Here is a 20,931-nt window from a genome sequence, read left to right as displayed (position 1 = left end):
GCTGATGACTCCTTAGGATGGGACGCTGCTGTATTGCACTAAATAGTTTATTTAGTTGTTGCACTGGGTGATGGGAAATTTTTACTGAGCATGTTGGGTCAGGTAGATGGGTTTTCCCCCCTCCCTCATCACATGGTCTCCCCCTTACACCCCCCCTGTTATAGACACCTGGGTGGTCTGTCCCATAGGTACCCTGCCCCTCCCCAATGGCATCCCATTGGCCCTGGTCCTCTCTCCCCTGCCCCCATCCCCTAGGGTATAAAACCTCTTGTGTGAGAGTCCCACGCCCTCTTTTCTACCTGGGTGGCCCCGTCACCAGAGTGTCTTGCCACCAAGCCAATAAACAAGATACTTGCACCCACGTGGAGAAGAGCGCCTCTGGTCTGTTACTTTCGTCTATGCGGATCCATGTGGGCTAGCCGGATTTGGACTCATACAGGGCCCAGGAAAACCACGGAATACCGCAGGACGCCACAATCTGCTCCACATTCCTCACAAGAGGATGTCTAATCCTCTTGTGCTGGCTCAGGCCTACCTTGGTCGTAAACCCACGCTGGCATACCTCACAGGCCCACTCACCAGTGGGAGCCACACATACCTCCGCTTTGCAGCGTGGGACGTGGCAGGAGATGCTGTGGTATTTAAGATTTTGTTTACCACATTTCGAGCATCTGAAGATGACTTTCTTCTGCCCGTGCGCCCTCTTAAGATGGTCAATCAGCCCTGACATCCTAGTGAACCGGGTATCACAGTGCGGACAAGCTGGTTTTTCATCCGGGATGGACAAGACAGGTGTTCGACTCTTTGCACCGTCACCACTGGGCCCGGGAAGAGCTTCAGGTGTTTTTGGCCCTTTTGTGCCTCTAGCTGTGTACTCATCATCCTGGGCAGCCCCAACAGGGGAGATCTCATAGGGCTCAGGAAACTGTGCCAAGCCCTCCCATCCAACTCCTTGGTGTAACCTTTCCTCTATCACCATTGTGGAGTTAACAAACTCCAAACACACCAGATCGAGTCCCTCTTCACTGGGCAGAGGGGGTATAGATGGAACAACGGCATCTTTGACTGTGGTAGATAGGGACAGGCGAACGGAAGATCACGCGATGTGACGGAAAGTGGCAGGATTCCTTTTCCCTTAATCCCCTGAGATAAGAGATCACCCTAGGAATGTAACCAGGAATGCAGCCCCCCTAACGCTAGTAACTTTCCACTCCTTACTAACCATAGATAGTACTGCAGACCCCCCTCTGACGTAGTGAAGCTCCCTAGACTATAAAACCCTACGAGATGAGACAATAAAGGCCTTTTGACCGTCTACCACATTGGTGTCTGCATCCATCATTGGCCCGAGTGACCCTGGTGAGTTTGGGTCGCCGTGCTGTCCCTTGAAACCAGGTCGCCTTGCCTTATAGCAGAAGGCAACATTTGACCCACAGATCTGATGGGTCAGTTTGAGTGGCAGTAGATATGTACCGCAAAGCCAAAGACTGCACCATCTTGTCAAAGCCGGTTAACAAATTAAGAGACATGTCCAAGTGAAAGTGGAATTAGTTAGCAGTCGGCCCTCTCCCGAGCTGCCAACTTTGTCCAACAATAGCCCGTGGACAAGGCTCTGTGCAATAGCAAAAAACTGTGCCAACTTTTTCTTTCAGTGGTTTTGTGAAACTATCGCTGGGTGGCGAGGTCAACGACAGGGAGGGCAGGTGTTCTCCTTAAGAGAGTCATAGTAACTCCCACCGTTTACCCGCGCTTCACTGAATTTCTTCACTTTGACATTCAGAGTACTGGGCAGAAATCACATCGTGTCAACAACCACCTCGGGCCTTCGCGATGCTTTGATTAACAGTCAGATTCCCCTGCTCTGCACCAGTTCTAAGCTGGTTGCTAGGTGGCGGCCAAGGTGGGGCCCTGGCCCAGGAACCCCCCCCAGGGGACCCTCCCCTGCACGAACCGTTCAGCTGACGCCGGCTACGGCCACGCGTGTGTGCCAGCCGCCCACCAACAGAGCTGCAAGGGGCCAATTCCCACACAGGGAGAGAAGCGGGTGCTGGCCAAGGGTGCTCCTTCTACCAACACCCTGGGCTCAGGGGGGCTCAGCCACCTCTGCTCTGGTGGTGTCTGGGCACTGGGAGGTGATCCAGCCTCAGGGAACACATTTCCAACTCAGCTCCTGCTGCCTGATGATGGATCCATGTCAAATGGACCCCTCCTGGAGGCCAGTGGCCTGGAGGGGCTTTGTGCTTGTTCACTCAAGCTGTTCTGCTCTGTAGTTCTGTGGCCTTTGAGGAAATGCTGGCAAAGCCATGGCATGAAAACCTCTCCCTGCACCGTCTGAGTTGTTCTGGGATCAGTAACCCAGACACAGGATTCTGAACCCTGGCCTTGCACGGGAGACTCCCTGAAGATGCAGGGCCGGGGGGATGTGCCAGCAGTGCCCTGCTGACCAGGGACTCTTCCCAGCAGTTCCATGGGAGCCCAGGGGGCTCAGGCTTGCACCATGGCTTCACTGAGGCTGAGAGAAGCAGGGCAAAGGAGCTGCACCTGAGATGCTGCAGTAAGCCAAACTTTGATACTCCAGTGTTTCCAGGGGTTTGAAGGTCACCTTGATTTCAGCTGAACAATTCGGCCCAATTTCTCCCTCCTACAACAGAAAGAGACAGCAAAACACTTATCTTCAAACTTCACATTTCTTGTTTTCAACCACAGTCCTGTAAGCCTTTATTTAGAGCATCAGTGAGGAGTGAACAACACAAGGAGCCCAAGGAAACACTCCAAACCCAGCTCAACACACTGCTGGAAGCTCTCAATGCTCAGCTGATCAGCTCCCACTCTCCACAATATTCCTACTGCTCTGACACAAGCTCTTGGTCACATCATGCTGCTGTCAGCTACAGTGGGATGCAACTGCCACTGTGCCCTGGTGGCTCTTCACAAGAAGAGAACATGATCCCCTTCCTTGGAAATAAAAATATTAGTTAAGATGTTTTGAAAGAAAGCAGAGGTTGGCATTTTTCTGGGCTTTACTCCAGGATGAGAAGGGATTTTGCACTGTGCACACACCAGGCATTCGTCGTCTCTCACAATGCCAGCATTCAGAATCAGGGCTCTGGTTGATGGGAGCACACGGCAGTTTGCTTGCACAAACAGAAAAGGAAAAGGTTTTCTGTCCCTGTGTGCAGGAGAACTCCAAAGGCCCATTTAAACCTTCCACCCTTGTGTCCAGGCTCTCAGAGGACAATGGAAGGGATACAGAGAAATAGTGCAAGGCGTGCTTACAGGAGGGGATTGGCATTTCCATGATTAACCTTGGGCTGAATTTGGCCTCATTTTCCCAGCAAACCATTGCAAGCTTCAGGTCTGTGTGTGAGCTGGCAGTGCTCCAACACCCTCTGCTGAACCCCATGTGTTGGGGAGCCCCTACCTACAATAACTGCTCCCTGTGGACACTGCAAGGCCACGCACAGAGCGCCCTTGAGCTGGAGCCCTGGCAGCAGAGCTGGCTTTCTCAGACTCCCAGCCCTGCCTTGAGCCTCCAGGGCAGAAGTGCTTTTAGCATTTGGCATTTTAGGTGAGCTCTGCAGGTGCGCCAGAAAGCTGATGTCCTCCCTCCCAGCACATCGAGCCAGCTGAGGATCTGCTGAGTGACCGCAGCTGGGGGTAGAGTGGGTGGGAGGAAAAAGGCGGGGGGGGGAGGAGGAGGATGAGGAGGAGGAAAATGGGGTTCTCAGCTATCACTTACCATTGGCTCAATGAAAAAAATGCCATCGGAGAACAGCATGGGGTCTTGGTGCAACTTTGCCATCTCCCCCGGGAGCCTCAGGAGGACAGCACGATCTTCACTAGAGCCCTTCTCCTTTTCTGTTTCTCTTTCCTCTGTTAATTTTTTCCAGCCACAGCTCTCTCTGCGTCCACAGGAATCGACAATGCCTGCAGCCACAGGAGAGATCAAAGCCAGCAGATGGTTTAAGAAGCCACATATTGGCAGAGAGAAGTGTGAGTGCAGGAAAGGAAAGCACTTGGGGAGGGAGCAGCAGTGTGATAGATGAGTAATGTGATGATTTAGCGAAAAGCAGGGCGCCCCAAGGCAGGGAATGATTGGCACCTGACTCCACTGATTCACAATGCTGAACAATTGCTTTGTTAAACTATGTTAGATTACATTATACTACACTATCTTAAAGATACATACTACACGACAATGAATACTAATGAATACTGAAGAAAACTCATGACTCTCCAGACAGCCAGGACACAGCTTTTTCCAATTGGCCAAGGAAACAAAACAATCTTCAGCAGAATCCAACTGAAAAATCACTTCTGCTAAAAAATCTTCCTAACACATTCCACATGTGCAAAAACAACAGAAGCAGCAAGTAGAGATAAGAATTGTTTTTTCTTTCTTCTCTCTGTGTTTCTTCAGGAAAAAAGCCTTGAGAGACAGAATTATGTGTTTCTGTTCCGAGAATGTGAATGCCACAATGTTTGACTCTCACAGTTAACTGACAAATGTCATGTCTATAGGTTAATAAAAATTTTTTTTACCCCTTGAATTGTTATCAAGGATATTTGGGAGGGTCAGCTTGTCAATACGGTGACATCTGACCTCCAATCAAGATTTGAGGAAGTAAACTCTACTACTGGACAGTGAAGAAGGAGTCAATGGACAGAATTTTGGGAGGGGCTAAAGGGTTAAAAGGCGAAACCTCCATTGTATGGGTGAGCACATGGTGAGGAGAATCCTTTGCTCCCAACACCATAACATTTTCTCTATTCAGTCTTCTGTTGTATTTTTGATAAGGTTTAATAAACCTTTCTAAACTTATGAAAAGGGAGTGGCTATTTCTCACAAGCAGCAGCTCCCCAGAAAGGGCTGACCCCAAGCCATGGGGCTCCCAGATGGATCAGAGGATAACTTGTTGTTCCTGGCCCAGCAGGTAGGTTTACTCCACACCTGCAAGCTCAGGAGAGGTTTCCAAAGCCAGTGTCCCTCAAGAGACCCTCCTGGCTCAAAGCCTCTGCCAAAACTGAGGGAGAATCCACCAGCCACTTCAGGTGGCTTTCCCTACCACTGAGCTGCTGGGGAGGCAGATAAAGATCATAGAGCAGGACTTCCCTGGGAAGGGGAGACGAAGCTGGCTTGCAGCTACGTGTTACCAGTACTGTGAAAAATGCATATTATAGGATTGGCTCTTTGCAAATATTAAAATGAGTACTATGTGTGTTATGTTGGAAAGTTATGTTGTAGTAATCCTTTTTTCTGTAGTGATATATTAATATTTTTAAGTAGTGTGGTGAATATAGTTTTAGGCTACAGAAACGATGTGATGTAAGATACTTTTTCTAACTAGCTCAAGGAGGGATAACAGCAACAAGACACCAAAAAACCCAAGAAAAGAATTATTGCCTCCTTATCAGGGAGAACCAGATTTTGAGGGACCAAGATGATCCATTTGCAAGATGAGGGAAGTTGACAATAACCCTTTGTTTGAAAAGAATGTTTGTATCATTTATGCAATATATGAATATGCAACAGGCTATTGCTTTTAAGAGTTAATCCTTTGCTAGCAAAGTGTGTTCTGTTGCAGAGCAGAGCACTCAGACGTCTGTAATTCTTGTCTTTTTTATTGTCCTTTATTGTCCTACCTCTAGTTATCCAAATTCTTATTACTCTAATTTTATTACTATTTTTATACCTATTTTATTACTCTTCAACTTTTAAGAACTTTAAAACAAGTGATTGGCATTTTTCGCAAGCATCACTCGTTGTTCCTTCCATTTTGGACCTGCCCTGTGTCCTACTCTGCCTTTCACAAGAGCATCCCAGAGCACTTCCAAAGGAAATTGATGAATTCAGGCACTACACCCCTTCAGAGTGACATTCAAGGTTTTATATGCATGAATTCAGAGGCTCTGAGAGGGAAAGGGACTTTGTTGTGCAGGAGGGAGACAGCAAACTCCTGGAGACACCTTTTCATGATCCAGAGCTTTTTGGCTCCCATCCCAGTGCATGGTAGTAGAATGTCCTGAGAGGGAAAGATCCTGCACTCTCTCCTCTCATAAAAAAGTCCTCTCTGCTCTGACATCTCAAAAGCTGCTCTGACAACAGGACGGTGGCCTTGGGGCTACATGCATGCCTAGGACTGGAAATAAGGAAGAACAAAATGCCCTGGTGACAGTCTAGGACACAAACTAGCATGAAAACAGATGTAATTGGAAAAAACCCACAAAACCAAAACCAGGTTGAAGTTTACTTTGGGGACACCTAGTTGCTTCTGAGGGGAAAGTGGATCACTTGGGGTCCAGGCTGAGGCAGGAAAGTGGGAAAAAATGAAAATAAACAGCCCAGGGAAGTAGCTAGAGAAGGTCATGAGATTTTCTTTTAACACACAAAGCTTGTATGGAAGTCAGATACTGTGTAAGGAGATTGAGAACAGTGGAAAACCAAGAAGCCCAGGGCACTAAAGGACCCTCTCACCAGCCATTCAGGTGGGCAAGGGTGGATCTCCTGGTCCTATGGAGGCAATTTAAAACGGCTCTGGGGAGTGCAAGCGACCTGGCTTGCAGCAAACAGGGGCTTGCCATGGCAGTTCTGGCCCAGCAGTTTTGGCATGGTGTTTTTTTAGTTTTTGCATGGCTGAGCAGAAAGGCTGCAGCCAACCACCCTCCTTGTGTAGTGGGTTCTGTCTTTTTGCTGTTTGTGAAGTGCTTGCCTTTTTTTTTTTCTCTTTCTTTCTTCTTTCTGCTTTTTTTTTTTTGTTCCCAGCTATGGTTCAAAACTGATGAAAAGCCACTGGTGCTGCTGCTGTCAGCAGGAGTGTACTAACTCAAAGAGAACCCCCCAGGAAGGATGCAGCTGTCCACACCCCTGGCTGCATGGAGGGTCTGAGCCTGGTGCTAATATCAGAGGACAGTGCAAAAGACACCTGCGTGTGGTGTGAGCAGCTGAATAGTCTGCTCTGTCCAGTGGCAGAGCTTAAGGAAGAAGTGGAAAGGCTGGGGAGCATTAGGGAGAGTGAAACAGAAATAAATTGGTGGAGTTACACCCATTCAACCCTGAGAGAAGCTCAGCAGGAACTAGTCAAGCCCTGCCCTTCTTGGGATCAGGCAGAAGGAGGAGACCTAGGTGACAGTGGGGAATGGAAATGGATCTCTGCTGGGGAGGTAAAAAAATTCCGTCCTGACCCCATCACCTGCCCAGGTGCCCTGAAAGAACAGGTATGAGGCCCTGGTTCCAGAGGGTCAGGCAGATGACACTAAAGTAAAAGTTCTGTCTGGAGAGTCTCACAGTTGCACTTGGTCTGTCAGACAGATCACAGCCTCCAGTACTGAGAAGAAAAGAAGGGTAGTGGTAGTAGGTGACTCCCATCTAAGGGGAACTGAGGGCCCTGGGTGTCGACTGGATCCATTCCACAGGGCAAGCTGCTGCCTCCCTGGGGTCCAGGTACTGGATATCACCAGGAAATTCCCTAATGACTAAATGAACTTCATCTGTTCACCACGGTCTGGGGTACAGTGACTGTGAAATAACAGAGCTCTCAATATTTGGTGAAACAAGGAGGGCCATCAACAAAACTTCCACTGGGGACTTCTGGAGGGCAGATCCGGCCTGTTCAAGAGACTGATTTGGAGAGTACCCTGGGCAACAGCCCTTAAAAACAAACGGGTCCCGGAAGGATGGACATACTTCAAGAAAGAAGTCTGGAAGGCACAGGAACAGACTGTCCCTGTGGGTGGAAAGACAAGCTGACAGGGAAGACAACCAGCCTGGATGGGCAAGGAGCTTTTGAAGGAACTAAGGGGAAAACAAGAGGGTGTATCCCCTACGGAAAGAGGGTGAACTGTTTAAGGATGTTGCCAGGTGATGTAGGAAGAAGATTAGAGAGGCAAAAGCCCAATTAGAACTTAAAGAAATCCAGTCATCGCAACCAATCTTCCCTTCCCAAAATGCCATCCTTTGGTTGGAGTATCAATGGAACTGGAATGTCAAGTGCTGAGCTCCTGAAGCCCAGGGACACACACCCCAGTGCCAGGCATGGTTTACTTGGCCTAAACCATTCAGAAGCACCAACACCCCCCTCAGGCCACGCATCAGTTTCAGTCTTGGGCCATGGATCGCACTGAAATGCATCTTTCACACCAACCTCCTCTTCTCTTCAATCTCTCCTTTCTCAGTAGGAAAAGCCTTCCACTGCAAGTGGGCTGTGATGTTACTCCTGTTTTCAATGAACATGGTTTTGTGGCTTGACATGGTGATGAAAGTCTTCTCAAGCTCCACGGAATTTGTGCTCAACCCAGCATTGACTTCTACAGCATCTCCGTGGAGGTTTGTGTGGATATTTTCTTCACCTGGAACAAAGCAAAGGGGAGACTTGGCTCAGCTCAGTTGCTGATGGAAACACAAGGAACAGAGCAAACCACAGGTCACAGAAGGAAATGTCACAGCTTTTAGCTGTGTTAGCAGTTCTGTGGATCAGTCCATTTATCACGTCCTGACAGCTCTGTGTGCGCAGCGTGAGGGTGTCCTGGGCACCTCCTAAACCACCTTATTTCTGAGAGCGTTTGTAGAGATTTGGCCCCAAGGTGACAGTATGCACAGTGAGATTTGTCAGATGTGCTCCAGTGACCCACTCAGATCACACTGAGGAGCCCTGTTCAGTCCTGGCTTGCCCAGGGTCTCCCCTGGGCATTTCACGAGACTCTTGTCCCTCCTGATCCCTTGGATCCCTTGCTGCTGACCAACAAACACGCCTGGGAGCATGTGGGCAGCAAAAGGAGGCCCAGAGGAACAAGTGACAGCCCACAGCAGGAGGGGACACAGGCAAGGAAACACAACCAGCCTGGCTCTGCAATTTGACAAAGCACTACAAAATGAACACCATGAAAATCATCATCATCAAACCCACAGCAGCACCAGTCTTGAAATATTTTATATTGTTCTGATCTCAAAAACCAAGCTGCAGCATTTCAAATTAAATAAAAAACAGACAAAGGAAAGATTAATAAGTTTAAGGAAAGATTAACACAGAGCAGCTTCCATATGAAGGCTGAATGGGATTCCTCAGTCTAGAAATCAAACAGGAGATAGATATGAGAGGTTTGAAACAGCATGAACTGCCTGGGAAATGGGGACAAGGAAAAATTTGATTTGTCACCACCAAACAGGAACTCGAGGGCCTGAGAATGTTATTAGACAGGAGCTAAATAAATGTGTAGAGGGCAACATAGAAAAAGGGTCTGTGACAAGCCAGTGGAGAAGCAGCATATGGGACAGAGGTGTGCAAACAATCCATTGCATTGGAGAGAGTCTGATGGAAACCTCACACCTCACCTACAGCACTGCCCAGGAATGAAATAAAATTTCACCCAGGCATAGCCACATGGTAGTGGAGAATCAGGGTTCCTCCTTCCTCCACTCAGCAACTCCCAGCAAAACAGGAGTCCAAAACTCTTAGCCCTGTTAGAGGGGATCCACTTGATCAAGCCCCTAAATACCAAGGAGTTCTCAGTTTGCTTTGGGGTAAAGCTGGAACAGGGGAGGGACCTCAGGAGGGAATGGAGGGGGATGGGACAACAGGGAGTGATGGTGGAGAACTGTCCTGTGCCCGTGCAGGGCCCAGCACTCACCTGTGCTGCAGCACACTGCCAGGGACCCGCAGTGGTCACCCGTGGTCAGCGGGTGAAATCCCACTGTCACCTGCATGGTGTCACCAGCGTCCAGAATTCCTATGGCTGGTGACATGGAGAAAGGACTGCAACACAAAGAGAGGGATCAGGGCTCGGGGAGACACCTGGGCATGAGATTCCTTCTGCACTGCAGCTCACCTCAGCTCACTTGGTGTGAAAATGCACATTATACGATAGACTGTTTGCAAATACTAAAATGAATATAATAGGTGTTATGTTGGGAAGTTGTTTTGTAGTACTGTATTAATCCTTTTTAAGTAGTGTGTTAAATGTAGTTTTAGGCTAGAACATCATATTAAAATAGAAACTACGTGATGTAAGATATTTTTTCTAACTAGCTCAAGAAATGAACAAGAAAATCAAGAAATGATTTACACAGAGATAACAGCAACAGGACACCCAAAATCCCAAGAGAAGAATTACTGCCCCTTTATCAGGAAGAATCAGACTTCATGAGGACTGAGATGACTGATTACAAGATGAGGGGGGGAAGTTGACAATAAACAGAAAAATCCCTAGTTTGAAAGGAATGTTTGCATTGTGTATGAGATATATGAATATGCAACAGGATATTGCTTTTAAGGATTAATCCTTTGTTAGCAAAACCTGTTCTGTGGCAGAGCAGAATGCCTGGATGTCCTTAATTCTTTGCTTTTTTATTGTCCCTTTATTGTCCTAACTCTGATTGTCCAAATTCTTATTGCTCTAATTTTTATTACTCTTTTTAGAACTATTTGATTACTGTTAAACTTTTAAAACTTTAACACGAGGGATTGGCGTTTTTCACACTTGGGCATGCAGGGAGCAACCCAACCACAGTCAGCAGAACACAGGGCAGGGTCAGAAACCGCCACTGAGCCACTTCTGAGGAGATCCAGCCCCCACAAGATGCTGTGGGATAAAATGACCTCACCTCCCCCATACTCTGCATCCTGCCCTCTGCAATGAGACTCAAGGGTCCCACTGCCAGCAATCCCATCAGAGAATGGTTTGTGAAAAGCACAGAGAGGGTTCAGAGCTACCTGCATGCACAACTTGACACTGAGTGACTCAGGAATTTCTCCTTTTCTGATGTTTATAGAACTCATCTCAGGAGATGCAAATGTTAGGGCACTACCAGTCCTGGGATATTACAGCCTAGGAATCAGACAGGGAGAAGGAACTTTCCCTTGAAGACCAAGGAATAATTACTGCTGAATTTGCAGTGTGGTTCTTTGGTTTCTTTTACCTTGAAAACATCCTGATCTAGCCTAAAAGGGCACATTTCATCAGCACTTCAATGAAAGCTGCCCTAAGAAAAGGAACAATCAAAACTCTGAAAGAGTGCAAATGCAGATTAGAGCAATACAGTGACATGGAAACCCAAAAAGAGCATGCCATTTACAGTCTGAAGGGTCCAATCCCAGCTCAATGAAGCACCATGAGCAGGAGCACACCAAGGAAGCACAACAGGAAGTTTCTGTGTGTTTACCAGCAATGCAGTCTGGGACTCTGGGCTGTCATCCAGGCTGGTAACTGTTGGCTTGGCCCACCTGACAAACTCTGTGCAATGTGTTGGAAATGCTTCTGCAAATGTGTTGGTGCTCTTTGGATTTTTAAGGAGCAATCAGGATTGGTCACCAGGTGAACAGCTCTTGCCTGACAAACACAAGACTGTGCTTTGATGCTCAGGGAGAGCTCAGGGGAAATGTGCTTCTGCCCAGCAGCTGCTGGGCTTTGTGCTCTTCTACAGCCCCACTGAGGAAACAAAAGTTCCTGGCCTTGGTGCTTTGCTGCTGGTCAATCTGTCACTTACAGGTGTGTTCAGCGGACTTTGGTGATTAACCAGCACACACAAATATAAGGAGAACATCTGAAAAGCTGAACTTTGCTCATGTCAGCAGTGATAGCTGATGAACTTGCTTCAGGTTCACCTCATTAAGGACCTCTTGCTGCAATGATGGGCCTAACCTGTTCCCATTCCCACTGGTGAGAACATCATTGCTGGCTGATGGAGAAGCCTTGGGCCAGCAATGTTTATGTGCTGGACGTCAGGCTTTGGAGAGAGGGGAGAAAAGACAAGGCCCCAGCAGCCCCAGAGCTCCTGCATCCGCCCCAGGGGTGATGCCAGGACTGCTGCAGCTCTCTGCTGGGGCTCGAGGGGATCAGTGCCTGCTGGGGGCAAGACACAGGATTTTGTTCTTCTTCTTCTGCCAGAAATTGCACCAGAACAGAGAAGCTGCCACTTAAGGGAATCCCTGGCCACACTTCAGCACTGCCTCCATTCCATTCCATTCCATTCCATTCCATTCCATTCCATTCCATTCCATTCCATTCCATTCCCACTGCTGCCCCATGTTACATGCTCCTGCCCTCAGATGGCAGGATGGCAATAACACTCCTGGGGGTGACTCCAGGGGTTTCCTGAGAAAGAAGGTATCTTCTTATTTTCAAATTATCAGTAGAAGAGGATCCAGCCAAATTCAGGACTCAGTTTTCTGGACTGAAAAACTGGGTGCAATCAGCCTCTGCCTCTCCCACATCCCACCCTGGGCTGTTCCCACCAGACTCCTCTGTTCCTGTTGTAGCAGTCATCTCTCACACACACCTGGCTCCCCAAAACCCAAGGAAACAAACTCTACTCCTCTGAATTTCAGCCAACATCACTAAGCTGCACCCTGAGCCCAGAGATAGAAGAGCTGTTAAGGACACATCCCTGACACTGTAATAACCAAATGAAAACCAGTGCCAAGAGATGGGGCAAGCAGGCTAAATTTTGGCCTTTTATCTGTTCATTGTAAGCTGTTCCTTAAGATAGTTCCCATCCTGTTAGATCTACCCTTTCAATGAATCACTACTGCAACCAACAGGCAAAAAAGAGAAGGTATGGAGGGGTTTTAATAGGTTGTTTGTTTCTGCTTTTTAACTAGGTCCATTGGGAAGTTTGTTTCCTTGTATGGCATCTAAAGGCAGGTCCAGATCTCCCAATGGCACCTTGCAATCCCCAGACAGTGCTCTTGCTTTGAGCAGTGTGTTTGCTCAGATGATTTTCAGAGGTCCCCTCTGGAAAAGTTATTCTATGCTTTAATCTTCTAAATCAGCCCAAATTCTTTTGACATCTTCACTAAATGTCTCATATTTCCTACACACCTGTGCAGGAAGTACCTATGGGCAGGTGGTATATTGAGAGGCATTGGAAGAGCTCAAACTTCATCAAAGTTCCCAATGAAGAATTAATAATCTTTTGGCAAACATTTAACACAAACCAAAATGAAAAAACAGCAGAAACACAGGGACTTCAGAAAAAAAAAAAAAGAAATCTCAATGAAAGGGGGCAAAACCTTATTCAGAGACTTAAATCATCTGTTTGAAATTTTAAACTGGCTTTCAAAGGTTCATCATGGAGCAGAAGAGGTGACTGATGCCCCCAGCTGGCAAGGGAAATCAGATCAGCTTTAGTAGCAGGAACTGCACCGGCTGCCTGCAGCACAGCTCATGTTGGGCATCTCATGAGAGGAGCAGTGGAAAGCCACGTGCCTGTGGCCTTCCAGAGAATGGGTCTATTTGGCTGACAGTGCTGAGTAAGCATTTCAGAAGCTGCTTGTGCTCAGGAGGGTGCAAGCCAGCTACCAGCATGTTCCAGCAGCCTCCAGGAAAGCGGGGCCAGAGAAAGCTCAAAGGCTGCATCCTGCTCAGAACACCGAAAGCGAGAGCAGATGTCCTCCATCCTGCTCACTTCCAGCCAGGCTGCAGGGCTGCTCTGGTTCCTTTTGGTGCTCTTTCCCAGCCCTGTTATCACCCAAAGGTGTTTTGTGCAAGGACAGATCCTGACCTCTGGGTGCACAGCTGGTAACGAGCTGCCTGGGTACCGACATTGCAGACCAGAAGAGTCTTCTGGGTGCTGCACTTGACTGGACACTTGGAGAAGTCCAGCTGGGCAGGGAAGTCCAGGATAGCTCGGGCACCAATGGCCCGAATTGGCACAACTATCCTTTCCCTTTCAGTGACACAGACGAGCTCATGGGAATAATCCTGCAGGAAAAGAAACTGCCTCAGCACAGGACATTTAGTGCCATCCCCATGGCAGAAGAAAAACCATTTCTTAGAACCCTTCAAGGGCATCAATTTACCTATTCCACCCTTAAATAACACTAAGTTCTACTAATATGTCACATTTCAAAAGGCACCGGTACACTCTGCAAAACGTATCTCAGTGGCATTAAGCTCTTTTGTCACTTGGGTCATCCAGAGAACTGCCCTAGGCCACCACAATTTTAACTCTACATTTTAATGATGTTAAAGAATTCCTAAGTCCCTTCTAAGGAACATGGAGCTAGGGAACACAGGACATTCCTCCTTAGGTTTCTATATTCCCACCGTTTGAGAATAGGAGAAAGTGTTAAACTGACTCTAAGCAGCAAAAGGAAGATGAGAAAACAGCTGCACCAAAGAGCTGCTGCACCCCTGGCCTGGTGCAGAAACATCACTTGGCTCAGAACTCCCCTCTAACTTTGCCTCTCCAACCAAGTAAGGAGGAGAACAGTGCTAAGAGGCAGCAGGATGCTGTTGGAAAGGGCCTCTTTTTGTTTCCCGGCAATGCTTCCTCCCTTCCATGCCATCTCCTAAACCCTTCTGTATGAACAAGCCTCCAGATCCCAGCACAGCTGTTCAAACCTCCCCAGAAAAGCACCTTTGGCATGGAATGGGTGCCAGCTGACAGAGCAAGCACAGGGACAGGCATGAAGACAGAGCCACAGCTGTGTCACTGCCACGGGATCTGGGCTCACAGCTCTGCCTGCAGCTTGTACCTGCCCTACACGAGCTCCTTCAGGCAGGTGTCCAAGTCCCCTGCAGCTCAGAAACCTCCTGCTGACCAAGGGCACCCAGAGCCCAGTGTGCCTGTGCCAGGCCAGGCTCACGGGCACAGCACATCCTCTGCCCTGGCCCTGCAGCTGTATCATGGTCAGCTGTGCTCTGGGACAGCACAGCTGCAAGGCTGCAGAACAGAGGGGGTGAAAAAGCACCATCTTTGCTAAAGCCCAGGGTGAGGCAGGGAAGCTGCTGGCAGTCAGGAAGGAGGAAAGCTCTCTGACCTCTTTGTTCCTCTAGCATTTTCCATAACAATTAAATCCCTTCCACTGTACCTAGAGATGGCCAAAGATCTATTAACAGCCCTCTGTCATTTTCATCCTGTTCCCTGTGCATCTTCCCTTGGCAATGCTCAGGAATGTGCAGGGAGGGGAAGCAGAGCCTGCCAGGCCTGGCTGCAGTGCCTGACAGCACGTGCCAAGGTGTGACTGGCTGCAGGCTGCCTGCCCATGGACTGGAGCCAGGCTCACAGCATGGAATGGGCTGGACCCACAGTGCAGGGAAAACAGTGGCTGTGGAGATCATTCTGTGCTTTGGCTCCTCCAGTCTCACCTTGTTCTCGCCGGGGCTGAAGCGGATGCGCACAGGGGCAGACGCGCCCGGCGGCACGACACGGAACACATCGCTGGAGCACGTGAGCTGGAAGTAAGGGGAGCTCCCCATGGAGACCTTCACCACCTGAAGAAACTGCAGCAAAGACATGGAACAATGATTTTGCCACTTGTAGAAAGAGAATGAGAGGAGACCTGTCCATGCCCTGCTGACATCCCTCCTTGGCCCCTTTCCCAAAGCACTTTCAGCTCCGCAGGCACAGGCACATCATTCACAAGGCTGAACTCAAATCCCTTCTGTCTGCCTCCAGCATTTTGGCCAGGGCCAGTAAGGCAGTGCCTGCTGGGAAGGAAGGGCCGAGCAGCTCAGCACCAGCCAGATGGAGACAGAGCACCTGAACCAAGTCACCTGCATATTCATCAAGGCCAAAAACCTGCTGGCTTCTGCCTGCACACAGCCATGCAGTTGTCATGTTCCAGAGGGGGAATGTGCTCCCTGAAAGCAATACACACATTGGCCTGGGGGAAGGAAGAAATTCCCTTCTAGCAGATCAGGTTTGGGTAGGGACGTTCTGGGGATACAGCCAAGCAGGCAGAGCAGCAAGAGGGGAGGCCTAACACTGTGGCCTTACTGGGAATCAAAGCAAACCTGAAAAGCAAAAGAAAGAACACAGCAAGACAACTCCTAAAACAAGTAGATGGCAAAGAGAATTTAAATGGGCAGTAAAGCAGCAAGGAAGAATCATAAAACCATGAGAGCAATCAGCTTGCCAAAAGTGACAGAAACACTGAGAGGCTGTGACTATTGACTATGGGCCTCAAAGGCATTTTCCACCTGGAGAAACATGACCAGCACTGACTGACAGTGTGGTTCCAGGATGAAAAGCCAATCTTGGCTCTCCAGGCCTTCTTGCTGCCTGTGCAGGCAAGCTGGGCTGCTGGGCATTCCTAACTCCAGCCAGCAGGCCAGGCTCTGCCCTCTGGGATACACAGACACAGCAAACATGCATTTTCTAGCTCATTGATATCAACCCCCAAGCACCAAAATGCTCTCCAAAAGTCTAAACCAGATGATTTGGACTCCCTCCTGTCTCTTCCCACCAGCCCACTCTTGGCACAAGCCTCACTTGAGAAAATCTTTCCCTGACTGAAATTCCAATGGTCTCTCTTTTCCTCTTTACAGTGAAACACAACTGCTGACATTTTTCTACTTTCTCCCTCTCAACTCTCTTGGCAAACTGCAAAACAATCACAATTTCTTCAAGTGAAGGGGAAAACCTCCAGGAGCTCATGGCTTTGGTGTGCTGTGGTTCTCCAAAGGGAAAGCAGAGCACTGTGTTGCTTTTGGAAAAGCTGAGCAGAGCTGGATGAAGTGGCAGGAGCCTGAAGTGGCACCTAAAGGCCTCTCACTACTTCTGCTACATCCACCTGATTGCAGGGCTCTTTCAGAACACAGCTCCTGCAGTGACAATGCTGTTAATGAAAAGTGATTCCAGCATAAAGTGGAGAAGACTCAGCCCCTGAGCTTTGACTGTGAGCTGCACAAAGGGAGCAAAACAGGCTGAGAGAGGCAGAGGAGCCGAGATTAACCAAGGAGACACAGGATGTGGTACAGACTCAAGGCAAAGCCCGAGAGCAGGTAAGAACTGTACAGCCCTCAACATTCACACCAATCCAGAGCTTGCAAGAGAAGGCAACTCCTTTGGGATAGATACCATCAACACAGGGCAAACCAAATCAGGGGAGAATTCCCAGCACAGGAAGATTTCCACCATCCTGCAGAACAAAGGCACTGAGGCATTTTCTTCTGGACGTGCTGCAGCAGATAACTTGCTTTGCTGTACACTGCATCTGCAGGGCTGGATCTGTGCTCACACAGGAGCTGAGAGAAAACAGCTGCTTTGGAACCTCTTCTAGCTGGGACCAGCTGTGGCTCTCAGGGCTTTGGGCAGAGTTTGAGCTTCCCCCCACCACATGCCCAGGTGCCCAAGGGCAGCTTGGTCAGAGCAGCACCGGTGAGTGTCCAGCCTGACAGAAGGAATTCCTGTGGCAAAGGGAAAGGGACAGAACACGTGCTCAGGGCTTCAGCCGTACATTGGTTTCACTTGGCTCCGCTGGCACAGCCAGGCAAGACCCTGAAACATCACACACTGTTCCCTACTGCACCAGGGCAACCTTCACCAACAGGAGCATGGCACAAAGAGCTGGGGAGGGGGTCTGCAGCTTCACAGCACTGCTGGACAACAGGGGCAGGGAGACCAGGGACACCAGGGGTGTTTGCAGCCTTAACACAGCCCAGTGGGTACTTACAGTAAAAGATGTCAGTCTTTCCTGGACAAAAGATGAGGTGTCGAGCTCTACTCTGGGACTCCAGAAGTCATTTTGAAGGGAGGGTCTCCCAGATGAGTGGCAATGCCTCAACAAAACTGGAAGAAGCAACAATGGAACTCTGAAAATCCAGAACCCAATTCAAGAGATATACTGGTGCTAAAAATTTGATATGATTTGAAAGTAGCTGTCATGGTTTGACGCTGGCGCAATGCCAGTGCCCCCATGAAAATGTATTCTCCCTAGTGTCTGCTGTGAGATGTGACCAGAAATAGAGCTAAGCAGGCTCCAGCTTTGGAATAAAGGAAAGAAATGGATTAATTTACAAGACGTAAAAGAAACACACACATAGAACTCAGAATGAAAACCTTCCAAAACACATTCCTCCTCCCCCCACCAAATCTCCAACACAGCACAGTGAGACAAAACCTTGGATTCTCAATCAAGTTACCACCCCTCAGATAATCAACTCTCAGTTCATCACCACCACCCTTCAGATAATCAATTCTCAGTTGATTATCAGAAGAGAGGAGAATCTCTTGTACCATAGGCTTCCCCAGGAAACACAGCTGAAACCTCTTGTGTTTCCATGTCACATGTGGCACCGCCTGGAGAACATCTGCCATCATGCCCTCTTCCTTCCATGCCCAGTGCTCTCACCACTGTGCATGGACCAGGGCTGCTTCTAGGGTTCCCCTCTTAAGGATGCTTTGCCCAGTTCCAAAAAAGCAACAGTCTCTCATTTTCAGGACACATGTCCCCCCCCAATTCACCCCCTGGCGCCGAGGGGTCTCAAGAACCGAGACCTCCTTCTTCACTGAAGATCAAGGGCACTACCACCCTCCTCACCTGTCGTCTCTGTTCATGCCACTCCTTCACATAACATCACTGCACTCTCTTGGCTCCAAGCCATTGCCTGCCCCCAATGCAGCCTCTGTGTTTCAGGAAGAAAAAGGTTGTGTCCACAGCTATACAAGACAACTCCAGCCAAAGGCCACTCCATCCTCTCCTCCCACCTCGGATTCTTCTCAACTCTTCCGACATCTTTCACGTGCACAAACTTTCACCACACTTGCCCATTTCCTCCCAGTTCATCTCCATCTCTCTTCTCATTGAGATCATTCATTCCCATCATTCAAGAAAAGGGTTAAAATCTCAGCCTCTGCCTGCCCAGAACTCCCACGACTTCTCACCGAGCCCCGCTGCACCCCCCCCTTCTCCTTCTCAGCCGGGCCTGCTGCCAGCACATGATATCAAATTCCAAGGTGGCACAAGCTCAGGCTCCCTCTCTCTCTCTTTCTCTCTCCCGGAGGGGGGGTGGTGGCTGCCTGATGCCTCTCAGTGCTCCTCCACCCTTCCATCCTGCAGGGCCCTTCACCTCCCTTCTCTGTCCAAGGCCCATCCTACCTCATCCCGGCCACATGGCTTCCCCTCCCCCGCCCAGCCCGCAGCTGGGCAGGGCAGGTCTGGACTCTTCACTAACCGGAACCAAGAGAACTTTCTCCTGGCAGTTCTCTGCTTTTATCCCCTGAGTTCTCAGAGGCGTGTCCATATCCTCAGTGGCCACACCAGGTGCCAATATTCAAATCTGAGTACCGATTGGTTTGACCACAGCATCCCAAAAAACTCACTTCCTTTTTAAACCAGAACAGTAGCTAAGTGCTTGTTTGGTGTAAGTAGCTACTTTGTTAGGCCCCTGCTTGGACTTTTTCTGAACTATCCATTCAAATCTCCATTCACTATGTTGTGCAATTCAAAGATGGATCATACTGCAGCTAAAAATCTGAACATTAACAATAGTTAGAACGGACAAAGCTGTAGCTTAAATATTACTTAAAAACAGCTAGAGGGGACGTCCTCTTCTTTAGGCTAAGGCACCCCTGCTGTCTCAGCTGCTCCTCACAGGACTTGGGAGAGACTGGAATGTTATGGCTAATGGCTTAAATATTGTTATGAAGGACTTTCTGCCCATTGTGACAAAACTGTAGAAAGAAGCTGTGACCACCGCAGCCCACCCCTCCCTGAAAATGCCTCCTGACTGGAACTTGGGACTGTGAGTTAAGCTGCCTAGGGGAACTTGGAACAAGACAAAGGTGACACTATTGACCTGTTATCTCAGGTCTGGGGAGAAGTAAACAAGGCTAGGAGAAAAACCTATCCACAACAAAGCCAAACCCAGCAGCTGTCTGGAAAATCAGCTCTGTCTGGGTTCAAGGTGGGCAAGTCATAGCCACAGACTCGTCTGCTGAGGACAGCTTTGCACACAAACCTCCCATCAAAGACCTCCACGGTGCTCCCAGACCCATTCCTGAGGCCTTGCACCAAATGACTGCAGGGCATGCAAAGTAACACAACCCAATTCATGGCAGACTCTAAGAATATACTAGTGCTAGAGATTTTATATTATTTGAAAGTGGCAATAGACAGAGTCCAACTTGCCCCACCCCAGGGAGGTACCTGGGAGGTCCCACCTTGCCCAAATCTGCATGAATCCATTGGAGTCTTACATTTTGTGAGACCTCACCACAGAGAAGACCAGAAGAGGATTTTATGGCACACCAATGGAATCCAAGGAATGGTGATATTTTCTACCTAATCTGTCTCTGTCACTCTCTTTGTCCCCCCTCTTCCCAACCCCCCACCCCCTCTCCCGCTTTTTCTATTCCTTTCTCTCTTCCTCACATTTACTGTTACATAAAATCCAGACTATTGACTTTGACATATGGTCTCGTTTGCACCTCAATTCAGAGGCCTCTCCCTAATAATTTTAATAACCAGACAATAACAACCCACTGAAACTTGAGCAGAAATTGTTCACCTTTAAGCAGTTTAAGCAATCACTATAGGAAAAAAAATGTAAAGACTAGTACATTTAGAAAATGTTGCATTTCTTCAGTGCAAAAAACAGCACAATCAGTAGGCCATAGTTCATCCACTCAGCTGTGCGTGCCACTGAACTGCTGCACCAGAAGACGGGCATTATCCCATCCTGTATTTCCCACTGGCATTCTCTCTGAGAGTGCAGATGAGACAAAACCGAGAAGTTCAACTTTAGTCAATCTTTACCTTCAAAGGAAATTCAGGAACCTTTCGCAGAGGCCAAAGCTCTGCACGTGGAGGAACCTTCCTAAGAGGCCAATGCTGTGCGAATTGAGGACTCCCTAGCAGAGAACAATGTCCTGCACGTTTAGGAATCCTCTGCAGAGACCAATGCTCCGCAAATTCACAGGACTCGCTGGCAGAGACCAATGCTCCGTGAACAATTCACTTGGCAAATCGCCCAGCGAAGCCGCCTGCAGGAGCCCAGGCTGCGCACAACCAGCCAGGACCGCGTTCTCAGCCAACTGAGGCCGCGCCGCTGGCACAGACGGTGCCGCCCTGTTTGTGGTCATCAGGCAACCGCGACACCCGCGAGCTGCTGCCCTTTCCCGGATCCCGCCCGTCCCTCCCCCCCAGGATGCTGCCTGGGCTGGGGCTCGGCCTCCCCTGTGGGAGAAGGTGAGTGGGGGTCCCCGGGGGT

The 20,931-nt window shown here is 49.0% G+C and overlaps 1 protein-coding gene and 1 pseudogene across 5 annotated transcripts; both read right to left on the bottom strand.

Annotated features, from left to right (window-relative positions):
- The window catches only part of LOC132334705 (zinc finger protein 850-like), a 1,130,993-nt pseudogene that overhangs the window by 180,431 nt on the left and 929,631 nt on the right, over positions 1–20,931 (bottom strand).
- LOC132334790 (hydrocephalus-inducing protein homolog) lies at positions 30–20,799 on the bottom strand. 5 transcript variants are annotated; one of them, XM_059860933.1, is made up of 10 exons: positions 18,819–19,051; positions 18,261–18,345; positions 17,394–17,509; positions 16,799–17,127; positions 15,085–15,219; positions 13,496–13,695; positions 9,625–9,749; positions 8,142–8,346; positions 3,740–3,927; positions 30–2,641 (listed from the first exon to the last, which is right to left on the bottom strand). In XM_059860933.1, the coding sequence occupies exons 4-9, from the start codon at positions 16,856–16,858 to the stop codon at positions 3,840–3,842; spliced, it is 813 nt and encodes a 270-aa protein (XP_059716916.1). In that variant the 5' UTR covers positions 16,859–17,127; positions 17,394–17,509; positions 18,261–18,345; positions 18,819–19,051; the 3' UTR covers positions 30–2,641; positions 3,740–3,839. The 5 variants fall into 5 exon arrangements, with proteins under 5 accessions (XP_059716916.1, XP_059716917.1, XP_059716915.1 ...); XM_059860934.1 differs by lacking the exons at positions 18,261–18,345; positions 18,819–19,051 and adding an exon at positions 20,478–20,799; XM_059860932.1 differs by lacking the exon at positions 18,261–18,345.

This window comes from Haemorhous mexicanus, chromosome 16 (assembly GCF_027477595.1).
Source record: "Haemorhous mexicanus isolate bHaeMex1 chromosome 16, bHaeMex1.pri, whole genome shotgun sequence".
Lineage (NCBI taxonomy): Eukaryota > Metazoa > Chordata > Aves > Passeriformes > Fringillidae > Haemorhous > Haemorhous mexicanus.
The sequence above is the reverse complement of the archived record's forward strand: the minus strand, read 5'-3'. Positions and strand labels throughout refer to the sequence as shown.

Bases quoted from the DNA above. Each gene is read 5' to 3' on its own strand.
- LOC132334790 (XM_059860934.1), bottom strand. From the start codon at position 16,858: ATGGTGGAAATCTTCCTGTGCTGGGAATTCTCCCCTGATTTGGTTTGC. The intron at 8,347-9,624 runs GTGAGTGCTGGG...GCTTTGTTCCAG, and splicing joins GGCAGTGTGCTGCAGCACAG to GTGAAGAAAATATCCACACA. The intron at 3,928-8,141 runs GTTGGTGTGAAA...CTGTGGCTGCAG, and splicing joins GAGATTGAAGAGAAGAGGAG to GCATTGTCGATTCCTGTGGA.